Here is a 21,636-nt window from a genome sequence, read left to right as displayed (position 1 = left end):
CCTCATCGTGTCCACATTTAGGCAGCACATCCCACAAAGTTCGGGTTTCTCTCCCAGGAATCCCCCACTCCCCATTTAAAGGCACCAGCACTGAAGAAATCACCTTCCTGAGGGTGACAGGGACCTCTGCTTGGCATCCTCCACAGTGAAAACACGTGGATGTGCCTGACTTGTCCTCTAATTTTTGCTCATGTTATGCCTTTCTAGCTACATCAGAAGGCCTCCTAGTATCAAGACTCTTTCCTGAAAGGCATTTATACATGGAACATACACCTCTGTGGGCAACCTGTGCCCATGTCTCATCACTAACAATTTGTTCCTTCTACCTTTTCTGAAACTCCCCTCTTGGTGTAAAACCATTTTCCTGTGTTCTATTGCTCCAAAGTCCCTCTCCAGCTCTCTTGGAGGCCCTTTAAACACTGGAAGGGGCTCTAAAGTCTCACCAGAGCCTTCTCTTCTCCATGCTGAACAGCCCCAGCTCTCCCAGCCTGTCCACTGATCATTTTTGTGTTTGCCTCTGATAGAGGATTCATCCTGTTCACCAACAAGCAGTTCCAGCAGACAAATGAAGTGATGAAGCTCCATGGGCTATGCTCATCTGATGTCACTATCTGGCCCCAGCTCACACCTGTGACCAAGGTGCAGACCCTTCCTCATCCAGCCATCCCACCACATTCTTCTGGATGCAGCGTGGGTATCTGGCCACTAGAACCCCAAAACAAAACCAGGAACAAACCAACCTTATGGGTATCCTTCGGGAGAAGAGCTCAGCACCAAACGCAGCTCCTTTAGCAGTTGGTTGTCTTTCACAAGGGATTGTACTTCCATCCCCCAAGGATTTCCCTGAAAATTATCTCATAGATCATCCCACCTAACACTCACAACAGCATTTCCACTGCGACACAACCAAATGCAGACAATTCACACCTCTCACCTTGCATTTTTTAAAGTAACACAGTACAATAAAGCAGCCTGCCCAGATTCCAGCCTAATCTAAAAACAACTTTATGGCTTCTAATTTTAGCACTAATCTTCCTTTGCTATGGTTGTGTGATTTCTAATTATTTTATCCCCAAGCCTTGCTTTGATGGATAGTTGTACCTTTTCCAATGCCAAGTGACTTGTAAAGTGCCTTTAAAAAATACGCTGATCATTTCAGATTAATTTCCAGTTCCTACACAAATAATATTCTCATATATGGCTTCACTGCAGAAATATTATTATTATTAAAATAATAATAAAAGCAATGCAATTCAAAAAGGAGAGCTCCATTTCTTAGGACTGTCCCAGTCTGCCCCTGTAAACACCATGCTTTCTCTCAGAAGTTGTTATAGAGCATAAATCCATAATCGAGACACGGATCTCTCAATAATTCAGTGCCTTTGGCTTGGCAAAGCTCCCAGAACACTTTGCCTTTATCTAATCCCTATCTTCAGGTTACAACACGTCGAAGAGCATTTGGCCACACCAAAAACCTCGGGGGGGGGGACCGTGCGAGGGACGACGCGAAGCAGTGGCAGAGACACGTTTGCTCTGACGCTCCCCGTGAGTGCCACCTGCCCGAATCCCCCGAGCTTGCAAATACCAGCCTTCAGCTGAAGATGCGTTGCAGGGGTTCAGGATGAGCTTCAACCCCAAGGTCCTCGACAGGCAGGCGTTTTCTCTCCTACCACACTCACCCGAAGCAACCCCTCGATCCTCCTAATCGCTGACCTAGATCAAACCTGGATCTGATACCGTTAAATTCACGCAAAAAAATATATGCTGTGAAAGGGGATGCCTGAAGAATGTTTCAGGATGCTGAGCCTGCCTGGCTCTGCCACGGGATTGCATGTCCTTGTAGGACCTGCCACCAGCAGCCAGCACTGGAAGAGGGGATGCAGACACGGGACTGGTGGATGTTTGTTGGGTTATTTCCTTCCCCAGGATTTATACTGCTCTCCGGTCAATTGGAAAACATCCACTTGACCTGAGACCTTTTTGTTTTAGTTACTCTCCAAGCTTTGACAGCAGCAGTTTAAACACAAAGCATATGAGTTTCAGCACCGAGGAAGCACCCCATCCCTACAAATACTGAGTGGATGGGGAAAAGTATCATACTGCAGCCCTGAGGGTGAACATATTTCTTGTTTCTCATTCTTCATTTTCCTCTCCTTCACTTTCTGAGCCTGTTTCACCATCCATGTCTTCTCCCTCCCCACTGGAAACCTGAGCTTAGCTCCCCACCACAATATTCAAGAGAAGGATACAGGTTGTGGTTTGTTTTAATTCCCTGCACAATGCTGTGTATAGAGTATTTGAAATGGAGATTGTCAAAACAGGAAACAACCCAGTCAAAGTCCTCAGGCCTGGATCCTGAAATGTCACCATACAGAGCTGTAAGGGATGGAGAAAAGCCCTCTGTTCCCACACGGAGAGAGGATGCTCTGGGAGAGCAGCCAGTGACACACCATCTGCCCTCATGCCATCCTGATCTTGGGAGCTGGGCTTTAACCTCTGCTGAAATCAGTGCAAAGCTGTTTTTTATTAACTGGGGTGGGGTGGGGGAACTCAGCATACGGGGTTAAAAATTATAACCCTCTGTTGACTGATACTTTTATTGGCATAGAGAATTTCGTATGGAATATCAACGCGCTCAGGAAACCAACCCTACAGGAAATCCTTCACCCTCAGTGCTGCAGAGTAACCTCCACAGCATCCTGCTGGCTTCCTCCTTACTCCTCTCAAAACTCACCCCTGAGATCCTCGCCTCTAGAGCTCATGCTCTGAGTTTGAGTGGGTCTTGCTGGGATGGAAAAAATGAATCTTGGGTCAAATCCTGCCCCTGCGCCTCAGGAAAAGCACGAGGCTGACACTGCACCTCCATGGGGATACAGAGCAGAACAGTGTTTGGTCCTAGATTCTTTGATTTCCACCTATCTTTGGAGCAAGGACTGAAAGTTTCTCAAAGTGAAAGTTTCTCAACAGTGATGCCAGCTTTGGAGGAGAGAATGTAGCTACTGTAAACCAAGATAAGTAAGACTTTCACAACTTATTTTTCTGCAGAAAACAGATGCTGGATCTATTTTTAAAAGCAGGCTCCTGAACCTGTAGGTTTTGAGCACTTCTTAGAAGTCTGACCTGAACAAGCATCCTTGCCAATGAATATTGCTATTGCAAGCCTTCGATTGCTCCTGATGGGAGTGAAAACTTTTTGTTGTGCTTGTTTCTTCGCTTTTACAGCTTTCTGCGAGTTAACTTCAGGAGAGCTTTCCAAGCAGAAGAGCTGGGGACCATTACCAGAATGGTGATCCAGCAGTTCTGGTTTCCCAGAAACATGGTGGATGCCCCATCCCTGGAAACATTCGAGTCAGGTTGGATGGAGCTTGGAGCAACCTGGTCCAGTGGAAGGTATCTCCCTGCCTATGGAAGGGGAGTTGGACTAGATGGCCTTTAAATTCCCTTCCAACCCAAACCATTCTGACTCCTCCTCTGGAAACAAAGTAGATATACTCTTTTATTTCTGAGGGATCAGTGGTATTATTGTAGTGTCAAGATACTAATCTAGAGTGACAACCTTCAGTAGGAAAAAAACCAGACAAAGATTCATGGGATAAACAACTAGAAATGTCATTTCAGACAGTCTGCATAACCCAGAACATCAGATTTCACCCATCATCCAGGCAGAGAATTAGAATAATTACCTAGGGCCTGGTCCTGAAAGGTGCTGAGTGCAGTCAAGTGGTCTCCGCTCATAGAGTTCAATATCTCAGGGGCTCTCAGCAGGGTCAGTCTTGGAGCCTGGGCAAAATAAGATAGGTTGGTCTTAGTCCAGTATTTATCAAAAAACCCCTACACAACCTGCGATTAAAAAAAAACAAAACCAAAACCAAAACCAAAAACATTCCAGCTCCATGTGCCAGCCCCATTGTCCTGTACAGGGAACTAACTCAAGGGTCACGCAGACCATGGCTGAGGAGATGCTCTCCAACCCACAGGCATCCTCTGCAGATCCAGGATGGACACCTTCAGCACACAGGAGAAAAATTACACCAGCATGGATGTGCCCATGGAGCTTCAATCCACATCCAGGAACATCTCGATGACGTTCCTGGGGAGCACTGAGTTATCCAAGACACCACACCTGGACACGTTACGCCGCCAACACCACCCCAGAGCTCACACACCTTCCTGGCACAAGGCAAAGCCCGGGGTTGCCTTGGCAAGTCTATGGGAAGTGATAAACCCGGAGATAAGAGGAGTTATCCGTGTTTCCAGGGAGGAGGGCGAGGAACACCCCTCGGAGCTCCCTGCCCGGCTGGCAGTGACGCGCGGCACGACAGCCCCAGGCGGGTACGGCAGTGCCAAGCGCAGGGTGAAGGCAGGGGAGAGGATGACGACGGGGACAGGATGACTCCTCCACACAGCCCTTTGTTTTGGGAGGTCCCCTGAGATGCTTGGCTCACAGCGGCCAAGTCCTCCTTCTTTCCCTAAAAGGGGAACGGATGAGGGGAGGAAAACAATGCTCTCTCCTCAGCTGCCTAATGGAAGAACAAAAGCGCAGTGATCCCTTCCAAAATTGTCTTTTGAGGAACAGACCATTTGAGCCCGAAGGCCCAGAATTTCTGGTTTATTTATTTCTGGATGAACTCCAGCCTGCCAGAGTCTTTCTGTCCTTCCTCTGGGCTCTTGCAAAACCCGCCCAAAGCCACAGGGATCATGCAGGGCTTGCACAGACCCCAAATCCCATAGAGGATTTAACACCCAGCACCTTGTAGAGATGATGAAGCCAGAGATGAGGTTCCTCCACCAGACTCCACCACAAGCATGCCTCAGTCACAGGGTGGACAGGGCTTGGAGCAACTTGGTCTAGTGAAAGGTGTCCCTGCCCATGGCAGAGGGTGAAACTGGATCATCTTTAGGGTCCCTCCCAACCCAAACCATTCTATTGATAGCCCTGGCCCAGCAGGATGCATTTGGCAGGGAGGGTCTGCTCCAGCCTGATCCCACTGAAAACTGTAACCAAAACCCACTAAAGCCAAAACCAGTACAAAACCAGCACCAGACCTTTCCTTGCCCAGCAGCAGTGTCTGCTAGGGAGCAGAAGGGGATTTCTGCTGTGCTGACTGCTCATGGAAAGTCCCTGACTGGCCCACAACCGTGGAAAAAACGGAAAATAGAACTTTAATACCAAGTTGGTGGCAGGCTGTCTATTTTTCTCTCCTGTGACTGGTTACCATGGATAAATTTCTGAGGTCGACCACGCAATTGTTCGCTGCACTGCTCCTATTAAACAGAGGATGATCAAATCATCCCATTTGTACCGTACTTTAATTTCCAGAAATTCTTTGTTCGTTTGTTTGCTTAAATTATTTCTCTCATTTGAAGAAACAATGCAGCCTTACAAAGCGAGGGCCCAAATCTCTCGAGCCACCCTGCTGTGGTTCATTACTTCTACACTAGTTAACAAGGCCAGTAATTTCCCTAAGGTTTAATAGAAAATCCTCTTTCCAGAATGCAGAGAGACAGGACATTTTAACAAACTCACTGCTGTATCCCAGTGATGCCACAGGAGAGGGATATCCTAGGCAAGTCACAGGTATTCCTCAGGGTTAGTATACAGAAGCAGGTAACATAAATGACACTTTTTTTAACCAGGGGCTACTCCTTCAGAGGGGGCAGGGGACCTGGGAGTCAGAGCTCAGGTCATCAGCTCCACTTGGAAATGGGTTCCTGAAGCATTCCAGTCCGCATCCCAAAATACAGAGTGGTTTATTGCATTATGCTGGGATCAAGCAGATAACACTGGAGTGGCAGATCCAAGATGTACCTGGGCTGGGTATGTTAGAAGAGGCACACAACCCATTTCATTAATGACATGGATAGCAAAGTACACAGAACGCCTGCCCACTACCTGACCATAAACTGCCCTTCTCACTAGTTTTGTCAACATCTTTCTATGCCCAAATCAGAAGAAAATATTAAAATTTGAAATAAAAGACAGAGAAGAGCTTGTGGGAAACAGGCAAATACATAAAACATACATACATATATATTGGAATCACAGAATCAGAATAATTTGGGTTGGAAAAGGCCTTTAAACTAAAAAAAACAAACTGAAAGAAACCCAGCTGGAGGACCAAACTAGGGTGGTGATCTAGTCCAAACCCCTTGCAATGAGCTGGGACATCTTAAATACACATCTTCAACATATATATATGTTTTACACATATAAAAAACTGCCCAGTAAACCTCTATTGAGATACACGGGCAGGTGAAAAGCTGGGTGAGAGGCTGGCAGTGTTGCCTTGAGTCACAAGGGTATTTACCCTACAAGAGCCTCTGCAGCTCCCTAATACTATTTATACAACAGGATTTGTCAGGCAACAACTACAGATGTTCACAGGGAGTCTCCTTACTTATCCACTGATAACACCATGTGCCTGGGACAGCTGAACAAATCATACCACGTAAATAATAAACACACGGGGCCCGGTTAATCAGGAGGAGGGCGGTGAGGAATCCAGAGATTCCCACAGACTCCCTGCCTCGGGGAAGGAAACGGAGAAAATGCCCTGACCTAAGCAGGGGTGAGTCCCGCATGCCCACAGATCACAGGGAGATCACAGGAGCTGTTTGCAGATCACTTACCGAACATGAATAATTCAGGCAGGAGCGGCTGGGAGTGTGAGAACAGATAGACGGGGGCTCTCTTGCTGCTGCTGCTGCTGCTGCTGCAGCTTTGGCAGGTTTTATTTTATTGAGCGAGGCCAAGAAAACACGAGCCCCAGCAAAAAACCCTTAGTTCAGTGTTGCCAGTGCCGTGACTTCACTGACAATCCCGTGATATATGGTCTTTCACCAAACCCCCAGCTGACTATGAATGCCATTTCCCTTTCTCCTCGAGGCATTTCTGTGATGATTTGGCTGGGCAGGTAGGGATAAACGAGGTGCTTTTTTTGAAAAGCCCTCAGTACCCCCCTGCAGTCCAGTGAGTAATTACACGAATCACAGAATCACTGAATGGTTTGGGTTGGAAGGGGCCTTAAAGACCATCCAGTTCAATCTCCCCATGGGCAGGGACACCTTCCACTAGACCAGGTTCCTCCAAGACCCGTCCAGCCTGGCCTTGGACACTTCCAGGGATGAGGCAGCCACAGCTTCTCTGGGCAACCTGTGCCAGGGCCTTCCCACCCTCACAGGGAACAATTCCTTCCCAATATCCCATCTAACCCTGCCCTCTGGCAGTGGGACACCATTCCCCTTGTCCTATCTCTCCATTCCTTGTCCCAAGTCCCTCTCCAGCTCTCCTGGAGCCCCTTTAGGCACTGGAAGGGGCTCTCAGGTCTCCCTGGATCCTTCTCTTCTCCAGGTGAACCCCCCCAGCTCTCCCAGCCTGGCTCCAGAGCAGAGGGGCTCCAGCCCTTGGAGCATCTCCATGGCCTCCTCTGGACCTGCCACAGTAGGCCCATCTCTTTCCCATGCTGAGGACCCCAGATCTAGATGCAGACCATGAACCATCCACCAATGGAGGAAATAAAAAAAAAATTAAAAAAAAGGGTTTCCTTTTAGTGTTCACATCACCTACCAACTTCCAGGCCTTCTCCCACCCCCAGGATCTTCTCTGGGAAAACACACAGCACCCAGAAACCAGTTTACAGCCTTCAGGCTCCTCTGCCCCTGCAAAAACTCATGAACCAGTGGAGTTCAGGCCTGTAGGAGAATGGGCTGGGGGGGAGAAAGGTCATAAGGAGGAGGATGGAAAAGAGAAGAAATCAAAAGGTGGGGAAAAATTAAAAAACAAAAAAAAAAAAAAAAAAAGAAGGGATATGGGATGTCTTCTAATCCTTGTTCCAAAAGGAAAACACAAGTAGGGTTGCTTCTGTGGGGATACATTAACAGCTCATAAACACATTATCAGGAGGACTGGAAGCCAGGAAGATAACCAACCAAAAAGCCCACCGACAACCAATGACCGAAAAAAACCCCACAACAACACAAAAACAGCAACAAAAGAAAAAAAAGAGAAAGAAAAAGAAAAAATCACAAACAAACAAAAACCCACGTAAGACACATTAGAAAAGACAGAGATGGTAAAGCCAGGTGGTGGAAGTCAAACATGGCATTGGTGCAACCTGCAGAAATCTAAAATTCACTCCCTTGAAAGGACACTGAATTGTGTGCATTGCCAAAGGGAGAGCCTTCTAGTTCAGGATGGACACCATGCGGAGTCAAAAACAGGGAATTGAGGCTCAGGACCAGCTGGTGAATCTGGGAGCACCTCAGCCCCTGAGAACCAGAGGTGTCAAGGAGGGATTTGACAGAGAGGCCCCCACCCCAGTAGGATTTCCAGGATTTCCCCTCAGTGGAGAGATGCTCCAATGCTAGTGACATGCTCTGGGATTGGGGAACCCTCTGGGAATTCTTGTCCTGCATCTACCTGTGCATTTCCCAGCTTCAATTCACTCCTCTGCACTGCACCACTGCCAGCACTGGGTCTGGCCCCAAAACAGCACATCCAGCTCTTCTCCAGCCCAGCTGGAAGGAAACTGCTGTGCATATACACCAGGTTACAGTCCCCTTGCACGACACCTGTTTCTTGATGTTGCAGAGATATATCTGATTCAAGACTCAAAGAGACAGTAAAAGACATTCACCTAAGATCACAACATGAAAGTCCCAATAAATCTAGTTCTCAGTGTAAACCAGATGAGAGGCACCCAGGCTGAGGAAGGTGTGACCTTTGATGCTACCAGAAAACAAATCCACACTTTCGATTTTCCTTCAAAATAAAAATATTGACTCTGTCCACACTTTCTCCCACTTTTAAACTACTTAAGCTTAATCTTCTGAATTAAAAACTAAATTTAAACACCCTTCAGCACCACTGCTGGTAGCACTCTTGATCCAGAAAGCTCAGTTTGGAAGTGCTATCTCAACGTTGACTCTGACAGATGCTCTATTACCCACATCAAGAAAATTTCTGTTCAGTCTTCAGCATAAATGGACTACCTCTGGTAGGAAACCTGTTTCTTGCCTTTATAGACCAAGCACAGCCCACATCTCTGCATTAGCCCAAAATAGTTGCCTGGCCACACACCTCACTGGGTCCCCAGGGCTTTGAGTTCTCCACCCTTGTGTTGACATACCATGCAGAAAAATTAACTAATCAATATACATCTGACTGGTGTTCTTTGGAAGGGATACCAGGTCTCCAAAACACAAGATGATGAAAGGAGTAATCCAGTAGATTAGACTGACCAGAAAAGCAAGGATTGCAGCACGACAGTGGAGAGCACAGCTTTAAGTCTTTCTCTTGATATTTATATGGATTTATTTGCATATCAAACTACATGACAATTAGCTGCACATAAATCTATGATGAAATTATGCTATGCAGCTCCCCAAAGTGAAGAAAAGCCAGGGATGGGCTGCATAATCATCCTTAACTCTGCCCCTCCAGGTGTTCCCACTCCAGCTCACTCCTAATGACCGTGTGCTCCCAAAGAACTACTGTAAAATGGGAATCTTTTGTAATCATACAGATGTATATGCAACATTTCATTATACTGTAAGCTACTTTGTGTGTGGTGGGATCTCTGCATCTCCCACAGCCTATTCAGGATCACAACTTCTTCGTTCTCCTCCAGCTACTTACATTTGACCCCGGAGAAAAGGAGGCTCAGGGGGACCTTCTTAGGCTCTCCAACCCCCTGACAGGATATTGTAGCTAAGTGGAGGTCAGTCTCTTCTCACAGGGAACAAGGAGAGGACAAGAGGAAAAGGCCTCAAATTGCACCAGGGGAGGTTTAAGTTGGATATTGGGAGAATTTTCTTCACCAAAAGGATCGTCCAGCCCTGGCACAGCTGCCCAGGGCAGTGGTGGAGTCCCCATCCCTGGAGGGATTTAAAAGCCCTGTGGATGTGGGACTTGGGGACATGGTTTAGTGGTGGCCTGGGCAGTGCTGGGGAACAGTTGGACTTGATGATCTCGGAGGGCTTTTCCAGCCTAAAAGACCCTGTGATTCTGTAATTCTGCCCCCTGTTCTAAGACTTGTCTGCAGGGTAAGCTTTGGCTCTGTTGAGGCTTTGTGTAACCCTGCACAGCTGGGACAGCTGGGATCCTGTTTGAAGACCTGTAGGCAACGCTGGGATGCAAACAATAACAGAGATGCATGGTCTTATTTTAAATATCAACAGGAAGGGATGCAATAGCCTGGTCCTGGAGCAGCACCACTTACGTCAAGCGTGCCCTGGAAGGGGTGTGCACCTGTAGTCAAACCAGCCACCTCAATGAGGTCTTTGTGCTCTGCCAGTTATTCTGCAGAAGGCTTCATGTAAAGCTGGAGCCTACAGGCCCATCTGCAGTCACAGCTCACACCGGCTCCATCCAGCATAGCCTGGAAACTGGGACAGCCCATGCAGGCAGGGAAAGGTCTGGAGAGAAGGGATTTCAGACACCTTCTACCAGACCAGGTTGCTCCAAGCCCTGTCCAACCTGACCTTGGACACTTCCAGGGATCCAGGAGCAGCCACAGCTCCTTTGGGCAACATGTGCCAGGGCCTCACCACCCTCACAGCCAAGAATTTCTTCCTTCTATCTAGTCTGAATCTCCCCTCTTAATTTAAACCCTCTGTCCTATCACAACAGGTCCTACTAAAAACTGTGTCCCCATCATTCTTACAAGCCCCTTTTGACTACCAAAAGGCCACAATAAGGTCTCCCTGGAGCCTTCTCTTCTCCAGGCTGAACACCCCAGCTCTCCCAGACTGTTTCCAGACCAGAGGAGTCACAGCCCTCTGGTCCATCAAAAAAACCTGCATTCCTTGGGACCATTTCTTCAGTCTCAACTGAGGTAGCAAGTTTGACTAATTTGAGGGATGAGACACATATTCAGACATAAAATATTAATATGGGAATGAATCAAAAGCAGCTTGGCTGGCTGGGCTCCTGTTTTGAATTCATTACATACATGGAAAAAGAAAAAAATAATAATAATTAAAAAAGAACTAATAAAAAAAAAAAAAAAGAGGTTTTATCTCTTCAAATAGGTATGAAAAGGTATAAATTCCTGACTGACTGCAGCACTTGGCCTTGCTGTGCTGGTAATTGGAACCAGCGTGCTCTGCTTCCCAGGCGTCCCATTCACAGGAGCGAGAAGGAAGCATTCAATTTTTTCAATAGGGAATTTCGTCGCTGGAAAACAATCCACCTTCCTCGCATCTGAAGAAAAGCCAGAGGGCGAGTTCTGTCCTCAGCCACAGTTCCATCTCAGTGCCAGCCCCACCCAGAGCAGGAGGAAAGGCTGCCACACTGACTGCTCACGCCATCCCAAAGCCATGAGATCACCCTCAACACTTCAAGCTCAGTCCTTCATTTCCCTTCTTCGAAACACGCTAAAGTTTTTTTTCTTTTCCTCTGGGACTGCTCAGGGGTCCATTTTGCAACTTTTCTTTCCACAACCATATGGGCTAAACAAGCCTAGATTTTTTCACAACAGCTTTCCTTAGATTTTTAGCTTTCCTCCCAGTCCCAGACCTGAGACTACATGGAAGGCACCTAGGTGTATCCAAGGGCCATGCTAACATCAAGGGGATATCTGTGAGACATCCTCAGAGGCAAAGCACACTCTAAGTGGGTTTTTTAATGAGCCCAGGACAACCCCAGCCATATGGGACTGAGCAAAAATCATGTTACACCAACAGCTTTTTTTTATAAATAGCATTTAAAAACTCATTTTTCATTACTAAAGCTGCTGCCTTAGCGCAGAGTTGAATAAGGCTTCGAGGCCACAAAAACCCATCAGACACTCCAGCAGGACTCAAGAAAGCCAATCAGCAGGCAGAGGGACTGAGCAGTGCAATGGCAGATGAAATGCAGCATCAGTCAACATAAAGCCAATGCAAAACAGCCCCTGACAGTGGCCGCTATAAGGATCAAGTTTCAAGATTAAATAGACTCAGAAGCAATCATCCAGTGCTTCTGTATCCATAGCAAAAATTTTAAAAATCAAACTTACTTCTTCTCGTAAAACTTACTTGGAAAGTTATTTTTCTCCTCGCTATTTATGTATTTTAATGCACGAACAAATAGTTACCACCATATAGTCTTATTTCTTCATGCACTTATAGAAAAGCTGAAATACCAGCCTTCTTCACCTGCTTTCTGAGCCATCCCTCACTCCTGCCACCATGCAGTCCTGGTGCCTTTCTGTGTCATGTCACATCCAGGGCCAAAGGGTTGAACGGGAAAGCAATCACATGCAATGCATGAAGGAGTTCCTCAGAAACACATCAAACTCCATCTTTATGCCTTTTTTCCTCTCTAAAATCCCTAGGGAAAGGTTATCACAGAGCCATTCTTAACCAATAAATAGAAACAGTCTATTTTACCTCCAGTGCAGCACTGTTGGGGTACCATTGGTTGTAATTAGGGTACTTTTAGCTGCCTTGTGATCCCTTGAAAAAGAGAATTTTCCAAGAAGACTGGTGTCTGACTGGGAGGGCAGGCCTGGACCAATGGCACAAGGGGCAGGAGATGGGCAAAGCCGAAGGCAGCAGCACGACTAGGATAAGGAAAGTTTAGCACAAAATCAGTATGGCATCACATGGAATGCTGGATATTTTGAGATATTTTGGGCAATGGAGGAGGCACTTGCTGTTTCTCCACCTCAGTAAGAGACGAGGATTAAGATACCAGCATAGAGTTCCCCCAAGTCTATGCTGAGTTAGGCATGGGATGCTTTACCCAGGCCTGAAGGAAGACATAAAGGCTAAAGCATCAAAGCACTGAAAGAATCCTCAAGAAGCCTTCTGGTTCACCCCCAGCCCAAAGCAGGCATCCCCAAGGACACACAGGAGATATCTGAGCAGTTCAGGGCTGCCAAGGATGGATCCACCTCACTGACAGGTCTCTGGTGTTCCACCAGCCTTTTCTTTAGTGGATCTGGTATTCATATAAAGACCCCTCCATGGATCCTACCAGCTCCTCAAAAAGCCAAGAAGGCCAGGTAACACTTATCTCTGCTGGACTTCATCCTGGCCTTGACAAACAAGTCTTGGACCTTCCTGTTGGACTCAGACTCCAAGTCCTAATCCAGACCTGAACACCAGATCTTATTGTTCTCCTACAGCACCAAAGATCACGCTAAACCCCAACAAATTTTGGAGTAAATTAAACGCAAGCTTCTATTTTTTCAAGCCAGGATCACCTTTGTTGAGCTGCCACCAAACCTTTTCTTAGAAGTCATTAACTATGATGGCCAAAACACAATTCCACCTTGCTCCTCCCCTGCCTCTTCAAGGGCAGGAGACTTGAGGTACTGCCTCACTGATTGTCTTACTGTTCCACAAAGTGGCTCCTCTCCAGAAAACTGAGCACTGAGAGCCATCAGAGAGTACCCCAGACAAAGAGACCAGAGACTGTTTCTGGGATTATTAGAGGCAAGCAGAAAGAAGTGTCTCACAGACTCTTTGTGGCACTTAATGTTGACAGCTCAAAATAATGGGTAGAACAAAACAGAGCAAAGATGACTTAAATTAGGCAGCTCCCGGGAAGTGCTGTTCACTCAGGCTTTCCAAAGGAGAATCACCATTTCTTAGAAATGCTAACACTCACATCAGCGTGCACTCCCCCTCTGCAGCACATACACACATCCCTTTTTAGGTGCTCTACAGAGCATTTACTCAATTTGCCAGTGGCCACCGCACCCCTTCCATTAGGAGATGGAAAAGGTATGTGAGTGAGCAATATCAGCTGCAGCTCATCAATCCTTCCACAAAAACAGCCTTTAATTTCTATCCATTGCCATGAGTTCAGGGACCTGTAGGAAGGGATTTACACATCCACATTCTAGCAATCACTACACAGCTCCTCCAAAGCCACTCAGAGGAGAGGGGACTCACTCCTACTCCAGGGGATTGACCCACTCAGAATGACAAAGGCTCTGAAGAAGTTCCAGTGCCATTTCATGCCAGTCCCAGCTCCATGGGATCCATAGGGGCCTCATTTTAAGTAGCAGGCATCTCCCATCTACACATATCAACTCTCTCTCTCTCTTTGATAGGGCAGCAATCAGAGAGCCACAGAATCAATTAGGTTGGAAAAGACCTCTAAGATCAGAGTCCAACCTGTGCCCGATCCCCACCTTGTCCCCCAGCCCAGAGCACTGAGTGCCATGTCCAGTCATTCCTTGGACACCTCCAGGGCGGGGACTCCACCACCTCCCTGGGTAGTCCATTCCAATATTTAATCACCATTTCTGTGATAAAATTCCTCCTAATGTCCAACCTGAACCTCCCCTGGTGCAGCTTGAGACTATGTCCTTTCATCCTGTGGGAGCAGAACCTTACCCCCACCTGGCTCCACCCTCCTGCCAGGGAGTTCTAGGGAGTGAGAAGGTCCCCCCTGAGCCTCCTGTTTTCCAGGCTAAATAACCTCAGCTCCCTCAAGCACTCCTCACAGGACTTACTTTAAATGCTCAAGCCACTCTCAGTCTGCCCAGGAAAGCATGAGAGGGACGGAGACAGACACACGTGGTTAATTACCTGGCTGCCCAGCTTCAATAGATTTGCTTACTCTGTGGCAGCAATCTGTCTTCCCAGGCACAGCTCTTGGGTTTTATGGCCTGAAACACCATCTAAAGCAGCTCCTGAACATCTGAGCATGCAGCCCAGCCAACCCTGCACTCATCCTGCAGTGGATAAAAAGCCTGTTTAAAGTGGGCCCGTGTGCACGGAGCCCTCTGCAAGCACCTTCACGGTGATGGGGGCCTCACACACCTTTCTTGCAAAAGAAAGGAAGGAAGAAGAGAAAGGAAGAAAAGAAATGAAAAATAGAAAAGAAGGAGAGAAAGGAAGGAGAAGGAGAGGAAGGAGGGGAAGGAAAGAGACGGTGGAGAGGAAGGAGAGGGCAGAAGGAAGGGGAGGAGAGGGCAGAAGGAAGAAGATGAGGAGGAGAAGGAAAAAAGGAGAGGAGGAGAAGGAAAAAAGGAGAGGAGGAGAAGGAAAGGGAGGAGAGGAGGAGAAAAAAAGGGAGCAGAGGAGGATGAGAAGAAGGAGAGAAAGAACAAGAAAGAAATGGGAGGCGGAGAAGGAAGGAACAGGTCTCTGAATTCATTCTGGAGCAATGCCTGAATCCATCCAACATGAAATGAGGCCACAGTACTGTTTTCCTCCCAGGCAGTTAGCAAAGTAGCTCACCTCCATCTTCTGTTTGGCACAGAAAACCAGCATGGAAAACCCCAGAGAGGGGAAGCACAGATGTGTTATGGAAGAGAGATGCTGCAGAAATGCAAACCACACACTCTCTAACAGGAATGTGCCGGGCAGCAGGGAAGGAGAAAAGCAACCTGCACCCATCTCTTTCTTTCAGTCCTATTTGTGGAAAAGATGACTCAGGAAAACTGGAAAGGAAACCCCAGGTGGTATGAAACTGGGACAAGACACCATTTGTTCTCGAGCCTCACAGCTGGAAAGGGCATAACCTGCTCTTACTGGGCTGCAAGGGGCAGTCTGGTCCAGAGAGGGCTTGTGGCAGAGGAGAAAGCTGCCTCCTGGGTTTTCTGTGCTGGGATTCACCCAGCACACACAAACACACACACCCCACTGCCAAGCTGGAGGACCAGGGGCTTCACCTTGGTCCCACCCCTGCCCATGAGCTCCCAAGAAATGTCACATCTGGAAACATCATTCACTATACACTGCATAAAAAGACCAACCACAGGTCAAGACATGGGCATGAATCACCTCTGCAAGGCATATCAAATGCTGAATATGCTTGTGATACTGGAGGTATCACATTTCACCTCTTTCTTACTGTAATTACAGCACCACAGTCCTCACTGTGGATTCAGAGTGATATTTCAGAGCTGATGTTCATGAACCTAAGATTGAAAGGTGAGTAAACCCTCAGTCTGACTTTGTGCTTCGCCAGAAAGAATGAAAGGAAAAGAGAAAATAAGATAAAAATAAACAAAAATAATGCTAAGAAAAAAAAAGGCAAAAAGGGAAAACCATGGGGAAAAGTAATAAAGAACGTGAAAAAAAGAAAAGAGAAAAAATATGAAAAAATAAGGCAAGAGAGAAAGAATGAGAAGAAGGGGATGAGGAAAGGGGTGTAAGAAAAAGCAAGGAAGGAAAGGAGGGGGAGAAAAAGGGAGGGAGAAAAATGAGGAAAGAAAAAGGGGGGGAAAAAAGGAGGGAAGAAAAGGGGAGAAGAAAAAGGGGGAAGAAAGGGGAGAAAGGAAAGGGGGAAGAAAAAGGGGAAAGAAAAAGGAAGGAAGAAAAAGGAGAAAGGAAATGTGGAAGAAAAAGGGGGAAAAAACAGGGAAAGGAAAGAAAAAGGGTGGGGAAAAGAAAGGAAAGAGTAGGAGAAAAAAAAAAAAAAGAAAAAGAGGGGAGAAAAGAAAAAAGGAAAAGAGAAAGCCAGCAAGCAAGAAAATCTAGAGAACTGATAGTTTTACAATACTAAAAGAAAAAACTCAAGTCATTTTTTAAAAAGTGCGAGTCCTTCCTAATAAGATGCCCAGCAGTCTGTGAATTATCCAGCCATAAAACTTCCACTTGCATGTGACATTTGCTGGTAGGAATAAATCAGGGCTCAGAAAAGAGGAGCTGCTTTGGAGTTCAATGGGTATTATCCTAATTCTAAACGTATTAGCAGTGGTCTGAAAGCAGGACATTGTCATCCAGACAGACGGACAATGTTCATAACCAATGGTAATTTGTAGGAGGCATAATTTGCTACTACCAAAATAGCACAGTATGTGGGTTTTTTTGCCCTTTTTAGTCTATAGCTGTGTCGTTTCTTTTGGCTTGTTGAAAGAAATCTGCTCTGCACACGCGGAGGAAGAGCTCGGACCTTCAGCAGCTCATAGAAAACAGGTGGTCAGGCACCAGGGGAAACACAGCCTTTTGGAAAAAAGCTAATAAAATAAGCAGATGATTACAGAAAATGGAGATGGAACCGACTTCTCTTTCAAAAACAGAAAGTCCCAGACAAACTAAGTTTAGAGTGAGCAAATGCTGATTGAAAACACACCCTGCCACCGCCGCCTCTCTGAGTTTTACCAACACGCGGAGTTTTCACCTAAAAAAAAAATAAAAATTATTTAGGAAACAAATAACGGGCTGACCATGCCCAAGCCACAAAGCTCAGCTTCCCCTGGCCAACCTGGCTGCTGGCTTAACATCAAGCAGGCTGGGGGCTCGGGAAAGCCAGGTTAAAATAGACTTGCTGTCTCAAGGCTTCACCCCTGCCATCATCATCTCCCCATCGGACAACAGCGCGCAACACTTACGTGAGGGTTGAATTTTGGTTAAGTTCCAATCCTTTAACTTTCCACCGGGAGAATGTTAGGAGGTACCTCTCCTGCATGCTCCAGGGCCACCCTCCTAAACTGTCGGTTATTTCATGGTGGAGTTTCACCAAAAACAAATAAAACAGAAGGGACAAAATATAAAGCAAAAAAAAAAAAAAACAAAAAAAAACTCACCCCAGAAAAATAAATGCCTGTATCCCTAACAGAGCAGCAGGGTGGAGCCAGCACACCCTTATATTTAGCTGCAGGCAAAGCCTTAAAGTTGTAGTGCATTTATTTTCCATGAATCACGTAAATGTACAAGATCAAAACCTCCCCAAACTTTTGCTATTTGCCCCGCTCTGCCTCTCATGGGGCACACCAGGATTGTTATCACTGTTTTATTTTTATTTTCTGAACTCAGGAGCTTTGGGATGGATCAGCAAGCTCAGCTGAAGTTACCTCAATCTCGAGTAAGTGCAGTTTCCCACAACCCTGGGAAAATAAATTAACAATTTTTTTTTTTTAAATCAGTGGAAAAAGGTAGTTAGTGGGCTTAAATCAGACCTCATCACATTTAGAAAATGCTTGAGGGCTCAGCGCTGGTCTCAAAAAAAAAAAAAAAAATCACTCCTCTCTCTACCTGCCCCAGCAAAGCAAGGCTGGGAGGCAGCCAAGGTCAAAGCCCATCTGCAGAGGGCACGATTTGCTGGGACATCCAACACAAACACAAACAGGCACGGAGAAGAAGGGAAAACAGGAGCTAGGGAGAGGCGATAGGCTCTGCCTCCAAGCCCTCGCCAGGCTGCATCCAGCCTGAACCACCCCACTGCCTCCCTCTTGGCCTTACAACTCCCTTTCATGCCCTGCCAGCCCCCCCCCGGGCGCTCCGGCAGATGCCGTGCGTGGAACTGCAGCCTCCTCTGCCAAAGAGTGGGGGCAGCAGAAGGCTCGGCCAGCTCGTAAAAATGAGCATCTGCACTTTGCCACTCGCACAGCTGTACCGTGACAGCAGGGTCTGGAGACAGGGACGTTGAGGGGGAGAGGGAAATGAGTCCTTCACGCTACTGCAGGAGCTGCCACTGACCTGCCAGGGAGCCTTCCTCAAGCTTCAGGGAAAGAACTTGGAGGACTGAGTAGGAAATTTCATCTTTCTCAGCATTTTCCCTTAAACTGTCCAGCAAAGCCAAACACAGGAGAATGTCTGAAAACTCTCAGGAGAAGAAATCAACTGTCTGCTTCCCAAGCAAGTACCTACAGAACTCGTTTGCAGAGTCATCCTCTAATTTTTATTTTACTCCATCGAAAGGGTTGTTCCCTCAGCCGTCCTAACAACTGAGAGGAGGACAAACCCACAACCCCTGCCACGAGGATCCACATGCTTCAAATGGCAACCACCACTGGGCCTACCTCGCCTTGGACACTAAAACATAAAAGCAGCAACCAAGCCCAAGCTCTCCCATGAAATCCTGCCTCCTCTTCCAGCAATGCTCCCTGTCACTGATGCCTCAGCAATATTGACCCTGAAGTCTACTTTTTTTCATGTATTTTAAGAAAATTTCGAAAATGTTTCTTCTCCTGCACTCTGAGTAGGGACTGCCATCCTTCCCACACCTCTCACTGGGGGACAGGGAGGTCCCTTGAAGAAAGGCAAGATGCTGCTTGGCTTGTTCCCTGTCAGCATCATTCCTTACATGAGATCACTAGACAGGAGTGAAAAGCCCTTTTTCCCCTCCACCTGTGATTTCAAGCTGAGAGGCGATTTGGGATCTCCCCTTCTCCTGCACAGGGCCCTGCAACAGGACCTGACACTCACCCAGTTGTAAAGAAGGAGCGTCATCATGGGCTTAAGACCATTATATCAGCCTTTGGAATTGTGTAGACCAACCCATCCTCTGGAACAGGTTGCCCAGAGAAATGGAGGGTTCCACCCCTGAAAACATTCAAAACCAGGTTGGATGGGGCTCTGAGCAACCTGATCTTGCTGAAGATGCCCCTTCCCACAGCAGGGAGGGTTGAACCTAGATGGTCCTTAAGATGGTCCCTTCCAACCCAAACTATTCCATGATTCTCCTCCAGAGCGCTCCAGAACTGTTTTCGGGAGCTCCTTAGCACAAGACGAAAGATCATAGAACAGTTTGGCTCGGGAGGGACCCTAAAGATGATCCAGTTCTACCCCATTGCCATGGGCATTGCCCAGATGTTCCAAAGTCACCTTCCACTAGACCAGGTTGCTCAAAGCTCCGTCCATCCTGGCCTTGAACACTTCCAGGGATCCAGAGGCAGCCACAGCTTCTCTGGGCAACCTGCAAGCACGAGTGGGTTCAACTTTATCACCAGGTTGCACCACTCCACAGTGACAGCCAAGACATGGCCTGTCAGACAGATACACCAGACCTGATTAGGAGTTGGTAATTAACTCATGACGCACACGGCAGAGCAGCTTTTCTTGCTGCGCATCCCATCTCTGGAGGGACATCACGAGGGAAAAAACCTTATTGTGTCAATGTACAGGCATTTGGAGGCAACTCAAAAGCAGATCTCTTGACTGAAAGAGATATTTTTGTTTGTTTGTTTTGAACCATTGGTTGCCATTGCAGGACCTCACATCAGGCATTTGTCCTGCTACACAATTTGCATGCCAGATGCTCTTTCATCTTGCTAATTGTTGAGACAAAGTGGATACTGAATGAGGGCCTTTGAGGCTGGCAGGGGCTGCAAATACGGCCAGTGTTGAGCTAATCCTGCTCCCAGCGAATGAAACAGCGAGTGCACGTTACACAAAATGCTCTCCTGTATTTTCAGTAATAACACAAAAACAAAAAGTGTTAGAACAATGGTGCACACCCTCAAAAATCCCTTCTCTGTGAAGGTCAAACTCCTTGCTGGCCTCGAGCTTGCAGGAAGACCAGCATGGCAGTGAATTCAGGAGAGAGGCAGAAACCACCTCGCTGGGTCCATTGGTCGCTTTATTCATGCCCATACATGTCAGCCAGACCATGGCAGTGGGGCTGGACTTTGAAGGTCCCTTCCAACCCAAACCATTCTGTACTCCTGTGATTGTGCCCAAGTGTGCACACACACACGTGCAGACGTTGCTCTCCAGACAGGACACTGCAGCCTTAAATCGCAGTGCTCGACACAGGGCAGGCCATTGTCTCCAGCTTCCTCCATCCCCCTCAATATTTATGTTACAGCCACCCAGATCCATTTTTTGCTGACTGTGCCCTTGCCCGCCCTCTGCAGAATTTCATTAATCCTGCTTTGCTGGCTGGGGGGACAAACACTCTCTTATTGCTATTTTATTCCTCCCCTCTCCCCCCCTCAGCTTCAAAACACTGTCAGGGATCTCCTCCTGGTATCCACACATAACCTCCCTCAGTATTACCCAGGGTGAGACAACATTCTGGGGCCCAATGCTGCGTTAAATCTTAAGTCCTGCAAACCAGCACTGTTGGAGAACACCGAGCATTTGGGACCTAATTGCTGAGGAGCAGGAGCACCATCCAGGACCAGAAGGGATCTCACCATCATCACCACAGTGCAAACCTCTCCCAGGGAAGATATAGCCCTTGAAGGTAGCAGGGTGAGGAGCCAGAGCTGCCAAAATGGAATTCAAGTCCTGCAGTCACCCTGGGGAAAGACAGTTATCGAGGAAAGACCAGGACAAACCTCAGGATCCTCCCCATAGAGCACCACCTTGCCTTGCACAGCACTGGCTGGATCGTTTTTCCCAGCACAAGAGCTCTGGGGTGATGCCTAGATGTTCCAGTCAGGAAGCCACCCAAGCTCCAGCTGCCTCATCTCCCCCCCACAATCCACCATCAAGCAGAGAGAAGCACCAAGGAGTTTTTAAAAAAAAAAGTCTTGGAAAGAATAACGTGCTCAACTGTTATTTACCTGGGTGGGAGTTCAGCACTTCATGCCATCAGTCCTCTCAGAAATTCCAGCTTAACTGCTACAATGAAAAGGAAATATTTTTCTACACAGGGGTTATTAGATGTTGCCATAGTGGCATGCGTGGGTGTGCACTTCGATATTAGCTAAAGGCCCAGATCTGCAAAGATGCACATAAATCACTTTACTCCCATGAAAACAGCAAGAACAGTCATAAAATGACCCGAGCGCTGAGATCAGACCCACCCAGACAACTTCAGTGTGAGCTACTGAGGTGTGAAAGAGGGAGAAAGAAAAAGAGACAACACATAAAATTTTTATTCCACCTCATGGTCAGTTTGTTTCTGCATCAAGTACGTTTTTCCTGCGTTGATATAACACTTACTAAACTTTACTTGACTCCTTGCTCCTGTGGTGGAAGGATGCACAGATGCTGGTTGGGGTTCCCTGTGCTTGCCCT

General features: G+C 47.2%; 1 protein-coding gene across 2 annotated transcripts in view; it reads right to left on the bottom strand.

The window, feature by feature from the left end:
- The window catches only part of ZBTB7C (zinc finger and BTB domain containing 7C), a 131,818-nt gene that overhangs the window by 89,456 nt on the left and 20,726 nt on the right, over positions 1–21,636 (bottom strand). For both annotated transcript variants that reach the window (XM_051803682.1, XM_051803683.1), the window contains exon 2: positions 3,684–3,780. In XM_051803682.1, the coding sequence (XP_051659642.1) occupies positions 3,684–3,735 (52 nt within the window). In that variant the 5' untranslated portion in view covers positions 3,736–3,780. The remainder of the gene's footprint in view (positions 1–3,683; positions 3,781–21,636) is intronic.

Source organism: Manacus candei, unplaced genomic scaffold, assembly GCF_025592945.1.
Source record: "Manacus candei isolate 608988 ecotype Guabito, Panama unplaced genomic scaffold, ASM2559294v1 h1tg000059l, whole genome shotgun sequence".
NCBI lineage: Eukaryota > Metazoa > Chordata > Aves > Passeriformes > Pipridae > Manacus > Manacus candei.
Note: the sequence above shows the minus strand (reverse complement) of the source record. Positions and strands in the feature narration are given on the sequence as shown.